The sequence below is a fragment of the Theobroma cacao genome, chromosome 9, assembly GCF_053813885.1.
Source record: "Theobroma cacao isolate CCN51 chromosome 9, ASM5381388v1, whole genome shotgun sequence".
Taxonomy (NCBI): Eukaryota; Viridiplantae; Streptophyta; class Magnoliopsida; order Malvales; family Malvaceae; genus Theobroma; species Theobroma cacao.
Window position 1 is genome coordinate 44,476,248 of NC_142647.1, and position 7,881 is coordinate 44,484,128.

Consider the following 7,881-nt stretch of genomic DNA (forward strand, 5'->3'; position numbering starts at 1 on the left):
TAAATGATTTGGTATTAAATTGATAGCTATTACTTTGACTAATAATAGGTAGCCTAAAAAAAAGAAAAGCTTATTTGATCTTAAAAATGAATTTAAAGATTTAATTAGATACAATAAAAAAATAAAAATTTATAAAAGAAATTAAAAATTGAGATTTGGTTTCCCACGTCCCTAGATAATTTTAGGGCCTATGGTTTTAAAGAGCCCAATTTGAAATTACGTTTTGGCCCAAAACCTGCCTAGTTTTGATTTTTCCGTTGATTATCCTCTCTCTCTCTCTCCCGACGATTCCTTCTTCCATCTCTGGGTTGATCTTGCTTTCAGTCTTTTCCCTCACTCGGACTGCAACTTTCTTTTTCACTCTTTAAATTTTTTGTCCTCTCCGATCCAATCTCTCTCTTTCTCTTTACCTACGATATAACCTAAAACTATAAAGCTCAATTATATGATTTTTATCAATAATTATTAATTTTATAAAATTTTTCCTGATTAAGCGAAGATGGCGAGTGGTCACGTGACTAAGCGAGCTAAGTATAAAACCACAATCAAGGACCCTGGAACTCCCGGTACTCTTAGAATGGTACTCATTTTTAGTTTATTTTCTTTTTATTTCATTTATTTATTGGATTTCAATTTGATCCATGTTGAAAAAGAATGATGAACTAATGTTAAATAATTTATTTTTTTATACGATATTTCAAGATTCTAATACATTGTATTTAGTGCTAGCTATTTTCATTTTTTAAAATTTTTTTTAAGGCATTATATTTATGTTTAAAGTAATAAAATGTCGTTTGAATAGATGCTAAGAAGGAGCTCTTTGGAATTAGAAAGTTGTAGTTCAAGAAATTTAAGCTGTAAATATATAATTTTTCTGGCCAGTATTTCAAATAATATATTGAGTGGTAGGAAGGAAATAATGAGCGAAGTAACTTTGCTTTGAACAGACACTTGAGAAAATCTTATTTGTGCCTCATAATCCTAAGTCAGCTGGAAAGCTTGATGTCGAGTTTCGATTCATTAAAGGTAAATTGCTGTGTCTAATTATGTATGTACTTATGATGTCCACAATATCATGTTGTATAAAAAAAGTTGCTTAAATGATGAAATACGCAGGTCAAAAGCATACGAAGGAGGGATCAAGTAAGCCGCCATGGCTTAATCTTACAAACAATCAGGTATATTTGTTCATGTTCATTGTGGAAACTTTTGTATGGGGACAGATAACCATGGTTTGGTTATTGATTTATTTAGATTGATCTCAATTCTTTTCTGTGTTTTGATGAGATGAAACTTGCAAAGTTTTTGTCATGTGTTCTTTTCAGAATGGGAGTTTCATCTTTGAGTTTGAAAATTATTCTGATCTCCAAGATTGTCGAGATTTTGTAGGTAAGTTACAAGTTTCTGTTAAATGGGTTTTGCCACAATAGGGTTCTAGGATTTTACTTAAGGGTTTACTATCATATTTGTCCTTGTTATGAGCAGTAGCCATGCATGCTCTCAATTTTCTTTTTCTTTTCTCATAAATTATTTGGAAGAAGCTTTTCAGTTTTCTATCTCTCCTTGTTGATATTGAATAAGTTATCAAGTATCAATGGTGTTAATTTGCTCTTGTTTCTGGTTTTCTATTTTTTTTTTTGTAATAAAAAATTTTTGCTTCTCTCTTGACAAGTGCAAAATTCTGTTTGATTTCTATGGTTATGGGCCTGAAGTTGTACTTATTTATCAAGTATTGTTTGATCCAAAGTCAAAACATCTCTGATAGATCATTATTCCCTTTGTGTTTCTTTTTGATTAGTGGTTTAGTATAAAATCCACCCCCCTCTTTTCCCTTTTAATTTAACTGCTCTATGCTTTGCATAATACATCGCAATCTTCATTTATCATGAATAGGCAAAGTTCTTGCAAAGAGTGGAGAAGTTTCTGAAAAACCTACTGTCACATATCCTGATGAACAACTCAGTGCAGCTGAAATGGAGCTTCGCATTAAGCTATTACGGGAAGATAGGTAAATTTACTTTTTCTTGTTTACATGATTCAAAATCAAATTTGTTAATGAAAAAACCTATTAATTAGAAATCAACTATCATCACTACCTATTTGCTGGCATGCCGGTTTGTATTATGAAATCCAACTGGATTGGGGTGAGGGCTTCAAGAGGCTTACATCAAGCAATCTAAGAAAAAATTAAAAGGTGGGAAGGAAAATAGGAATGAAGCCTACTGCAATGTGAAGTAATCAACAAATTGTGGTTTACAGGATTAAGTTTATTATACTTTTATTGCACCATTGCATTCAGTTATCCAACTTTCTTGATGGTCCATGCTTGAAAGAATTTCAGATAGGTGAGGAAACATAGGAAGTTGGAGTGTGGTTGGTTAAATATAAAAACTCATGTTGATATTAAATAATTTACAAGGGACCATAAATCTCCAACAGGAAGTTAAAACAAGCCACAAGGTGTTGATAGTAAGTTTATTCTGAAATCATCTCCTTGTCTCTTTCAGGAGATATAAGTAATTTGAGTGGACATATCTTTGTGATATAAACATTTCTGACAATGAAATTTCCCTTGGTTCTTATGTATGATGAGTGGAACTTAACACATGTCATTATAAGTGTCTTGTTTGAAATGGACACAGGATGTAGAACATGATAGCTACTTTATACAGATATGCACATGCTTTAAGCCAAATAGGATAAATATGGTATGATCATGTGAGTTGAGTTGCCACAATCATATAACTAGACTGAGCTGATTTGGCATGTAAAATAAATGCTTAACTGATTCTCTTGAGTATGCATGCTTAATTTAGGTCATGAGCTCTGCTTATGCTTGTTTTCATTGTTTTAAATGAGCTGGATCTTGTGACTATTTGTCAATATGATGGAGTATTGTGGAACCCTGTGTTCTGCAATTTTTAAAGGGATATGTGGTGAGCTTTGGAAGTCCTATATAAAGCTTTGTGGTCTAGTGTTTTGATTGGTAAATAAGCACATCTTTTGTGCTGCCATAGATTCTGTAAATGCTTGTATCAATATATAATAAATCTTTCCTTTACATCTCGAGCACAAAGTTTGAAAGCCAATGCTGCCTGCTGAATTCTTTGCTAGTGGATGCAACTTCTTGAGTTGATAAGTAATTGTTAAATTGTCCTTTCTTGTTCTCAGTGAATTGCAGAAACTTCACAAGCAATTTGTGCTTAGCGGTGTCCTGACAGAAGCTGAATTTTGGGCAACACGGAAGGTTAAGCATACATTTAGGCCTGTGTTTTCTCCTGTGGAGACTGTTATTTTTGAAAGAATGATTGAAATCTTCCTCTGCATCAATTGCAGAAGTTGCTGGATAGAGAGGCCAACAAAAAGACAAAGCAGAGGCTGGGTTTCAAAAGTGCAATGATTTCTGACATTAAACCATCAACTGATGGTCGGGTACAACCTTTCTCTCTCTCTCTCTTGCACTCCCACTTACTCTTGCTTACATCTTTCCCATCCCATGTGCCCATGTCGTCACTCACAAGATCAACTCTTTCCTACCATATATTAGTTTATTTAATGTCTGTTTCCAAGTAAGTTGGCTACACAAAAATTATATGATTTTTGTTTTGTTGTTACTGCAGACGAACAAAGTCACATTTAATTTGACCCCAGAGATCATTCTTCAAGTATGGCATCCTTTTGTTTCTTTTTATCTTTCATTATACTTAGTTAGTGCCAAGCTCCTTTTAAAACTTATCTTGTTTCTTAACTTTGGTTTCTACTATATAAGCAAATATGAAATACCTTTAAGCATTAGTCTTTGGCTGTCTGACCTGGTATAATTGATGTTCAATGATTTGGGCCAGATTTTTGCTGAGAAGCCAGCTGTTCACCGTGCATTCCTAACTTATGTTCCTAACAAGGTACTTGGAACATTGAAAAAAAAAAATTGTTCTTCTGGCAGTTGGCCTGTCAATGATTGTTATATTGCCTGTTTGTGGATGACTATTAGGTAATGGTTCATTCAGCATGTTTCTGTATATCCTACTTTTTTTTTTTCGTTTCTTTTTTGGTTTATAGATGTCAGAACGGGATTTCTGGACCAAATATTTTAGAGCAGAATACCTACATAGTACGAAAAATAGTGTTGCTGCTGCAGCAGAGGCTGCTGAAGATGAGGAACTTGCTGTTTTTCTCAAGCAGGATGACATATTGGCAAGCGAGTCTCGGTCGAAGGTGCTTTTCTTTGAAAGTTATATGTTTTTATATTTTGAATGTTTTTAAATTGGAAGAATTTTACATTCTTTCCTGTAATAATACTCTGAATTAGGACAGTTTTTACCTTTTTGTATAATGTGTCTTTTTTGCAGATCAGGCGGGTTGACCCAACGCTGGACATGGATGCTGATGAGGGGGATGATTATACACATCTTCCCGTAAGTTGGATACCATCTCTTTAATTTATTTATTCATCTTGTTGCTAGTTTTATGAGGTTTGCTTTCTGATAATGTGAAGATAAAAAAGTGAATTTTTTGGTTTCACTTTAAATTTTACCCTGGGCTCATTTACATTTTTCTCTGTCTATTGTAGTGGATTAGTTCCATAGTCTCAACTTTAGGCAATATATCTTATTTTAATTGACATTTCTCTCTGTTTTCTTTTTTATCCCCTGCATTTTATTTGTTTACATTTTTTAATGTGCAGGATCATGGAATCTTTCGTGATGGTAGTAAGGAAGTAACTGAATCAGAAAATGAGCTATACAGAAGAACTCTATCCCAAGATATTAACCGGCATGCTGCAGTTGTTCTTGAGGGAAGAGCAGTTGGTAAAGGCTCCCCTGAACTTATGTTATCTACCAGTACATAATTTTGTTTCTTATATATATATATATATATATATTTTTTTAATGGCTTGTTTTTTGGGAACATGGTGTACATGTTTTCCTTTCAACAAAACATGTCTTCTTAAATGGCATTTGTTTTATGAATTCGAATTTAGATGTGGAGTTGGAAGACACGAGGTCTGTAGCAGAAGCTCTTGCTCGGTCAAAACAAGGTTAGCATGGTTTTATTCTAATTCATTTAACCACTGTGGTTTTATGCTGTAGAATGTGCCCTTATGTTCTTTCTTTGCATTAGAATCATCAACTAAGGGAGAATCATATGGGGATACAAGCCGGGAGAGGTTAGATAGGGTATCAAGGATGACTGAAATAGAAGATCTTCAGGCACCTAATAATCTTCCACTGGCACCACTTTGCATTAAGGTGACTTTCTTGTGATCATGTGGTTTCAGTATATTTTTTTTGGTAGATGTTTTATTTATTTGTGCCCAAAACCAGGATCCTCGAGACTATTTTGACTCTCAACAAGTTAATGCACTTAGAACTTCTGGAGATGAACTTGCTGGAACTGAACAAATAAAATGCAGTTTGAGCAGCCAGGAGGTGTATGGTTCTTTGAGAGAGTCCATCTCTGTGATCAAAGCTATGGGGTTGAAGGATCCAATAGTCAAGCCTGAAGTTGCTCATCAAGTAACAGCAATGTTCTTCTTGGTGCTTGTTAATGTTTTCAGGTTCATAAGGGAAAGCAGTGGAGAAAATGATTAACAGTTTTAACTTTGTGATGCAGGTTTTTGATGCTTTGACCCAGAGTATCTCAACTACCAAATATAATATCGGGAAAAATCCTCAAGAGAGTGTTCTGGACAGATTGCCAAAGAAAATTAAAGAGGAACTATTGCATGTGAGATTTCTTTGTTAGTGTAATTGCTATAGCTGCTTTTTATGTTGTGGACTATTTTCTGGCACCATTGCTTATTCTATAGTTGCTGGAGCATGATCTAGTCTGCCTTAACCCTTAAGGATGTACTAATTTATTTAAACTTTATTTTTTTACTTAATTTGATAATTTTATTTCCAGATTTTGGTTTGTTTCCTGTGATCTTTTGCTTATAGAAAAACTGTCAATGTTTCCAGCACTGGACATCAATCCTTGAACTGCTCAGACATTTTTGGGCATCATATCCTATCACCACCAGTTACCTCTATACCAAGGTCAATGCTGCACTTGTTCTTACATTATTAAGTTATCAAAAACTAGAAGCTGGTAAATATGTGATTAATTAAAGGTTGGTGATGTCTTCTGTCATTGGATGAAGTTATCATACTATTTTGAAATGTTTTTTGTAGGCTTCACCTCCCTCCCTCTGTCCTGTGTACAAAAACACCCACACAAAGTCACAAAGATAAAAAAAGTTGTGTTAGAAGGGAACTTTTTTATTCAGCCTGGAATCAAGGCCGTTTTTCAGGAGTATTTTACAAGGAGAAGCTACTTAGTCAGTTGTTAGGAACATTGTCCTGAAAGCAATGGCCAAAATGAGAAGTTGAAAGCAATGAATTCTAATGCAGCACTCTTAAGAAATTAATCTTAATGTGGTTGACTTTCCTGATTATAGAATCTTTATTTTCAGAATTTATCATTCCGAATTGTTGTTCATTCAGTAACTGTATGCAGGTAAACAGACTGAAGGATGCCATGTCACATATCTATCCACAGCTAGAGGTAAATTTGTCGGAAAAAGTTTTACATCTTCGCTTAACCTTCTGATCTCTGTGTTGGTATCTGTCTTCATGATTCCTGTATATAGCTCATAACCATGTAATCCTTGGCGTTCTAAATTGATGCTACAATTACTATTATTTTTTAATTAGGATCTTGTAAGCTCAGTTTTTGTGGTGAATCTGCCTTTTCTGCAGTTGTGTTGTCTAATTACCCACAAGTACCATTCATATCCTCTCTTTTATTTTATCTTCTTGGCTCCAGTGATGCCAAAGCATCATATGTTTGGATGGTTGGTCAAAGATGCTTTACCTTTAGTAGTTTAGCAATATAGTTTTTAACCCTGCCATTAAATTCCAGGAGATTAAGGGATCTGTCCCGTCAGACCTTCGGCATCAGGTTTCCCTCCTTATTCGTCCAATGCATCAGGTGAGAACTTGCCTTCATACTTTGTTCAAGTGCAAGGTCATGTCCCAAAAAGTGAATGGGAGAATTAAGGGGAAATATTGGAGTTAAACTAGTATAGGTGGTAGTTGACTTACTCTTGTGAATTTTGTGTTCTAAAGTTACACCTGCTTGGGTGTTTGCCCATGTGTTGGCTTTGGGCTTTGGTTGAAACTCGGACATGGTTCCTTCAAGTTCATAATAAATAAAGGAGAGATCTTCCATTAGCCTCACTGGCAAACGGTAATAGCAGCATATGCAGGTGCAGTGATGACTCATGTTCTATGGTATGAAATTATCTCAATATATTTAGTTGGAAGACGGTGGGTAACGCCTATGATGGCATTATGGGTTGCAGTTGGTTTTATTGGGTTTATCGTTTTTATGAACTTCACTCCTGTCTGATGTCTCTTGTGCAGGCTCTAGATGCTGCGATTCAACATTATGAAGCAGACATGCAGAAGAGATCTGCGCGAAGTGGAGAGAGACCAAATGGATATGCCTAGGGGAATTTAATTGTTGTCATAATACATGTCTTACTATTAAATACAACTGTACATTAGATCAATTTTGTTGTGGAGGGGATTTTATTTTCGGCCCATTGATGTCGAAACAGACTTTACAGTTGCAGACGCAACATTTTCCAAAATTAGTCGAAGAGAGGAGCTGCTTTATGCATTCCTACCATACGGATATGCTTCTCTAACCTGATCGGTTAGAACTGCTGAATGCTGTGTGTAAGATGATGGCCTAGTTTTGAAAAGCTCAAATGCTTTTGCCAACCATCTGATTTCGGTCTTCTGGTATTTGTTATATTTAATTATGTTTTAGCATTTCTCGTCAATGGATTATCTTTTGATTGAGCTGACCTTTTAGACTGAGGTTCCTTCAAAC

The 7,881-nt window shown here is 34.9% G+C and overlaps 1 protein-coding gene across 3 annotated transcripts; it reads left to right on the top strand.

The window, feature by feature from the left end:
* The first annotated feature begins 235 nt into the window (after positions 1 to 235).
* On the top strand, positions 236 to 7,674 carry LOC18590160 (general transcription and DNA repair factor IIH subunit TFB1-1-like). Of its 3 annotated transcripts, none has more exons than XM_018127428.2 (20): positions 236 to 580; positions 948 to 1,026; positions 1,117 to 1,178; positions 1,326 to 1,389; positions 1,894 to 2,008; positions 3,172 to 3,247; positions 3,337 to 3,432; positions 3,621 to 3,665; positions 3,846 to 3,902; positions 4,060 to 4,215; positions 4,350 to 4,415; positions 4,685 to 4,808; positions 4,982 to 5,038; positions 5,122 to 5,249; positions 5,325 to 5,516; positions 5,614 to 5,727; positions 5,961 to 6,038; positions 6,499 to 6,546; positions 6,904 to 6,972; positions 7,407 to 7,674. In XM_018127428.2, exons 1-20 carry the CDS (start codon positions 500 to 502, stop codon positions 7,491 to 7,493), a joined length of 1,794 nt encoding a protein of 597 aa, XP_017982917.1. In that variant the 5' UTR covers positions 236 to 499; the 3' UTR covers positions 7,494 to 7,674. The 3 variants fall into 3 exon arrangements, with proteins under 3 accessions (XP_017982917.1, XP_088665493.1, XP_088665492.1); XM_088809367.1 differs by having other exon boundaries at positions 6,904 to 6,937; positions 7,378 to 7,674; XM_088809366.1 differs by lacking the exons at positions 6,499 to 6,546; positions 6,904 to 6,972; positions 7,407 to 7,674 and adding an exon at positions 6,174 to 6,486.
* The last annotated feature ends 207 nt before the right edge of the window (positions 7,675 to 7,881 follow it).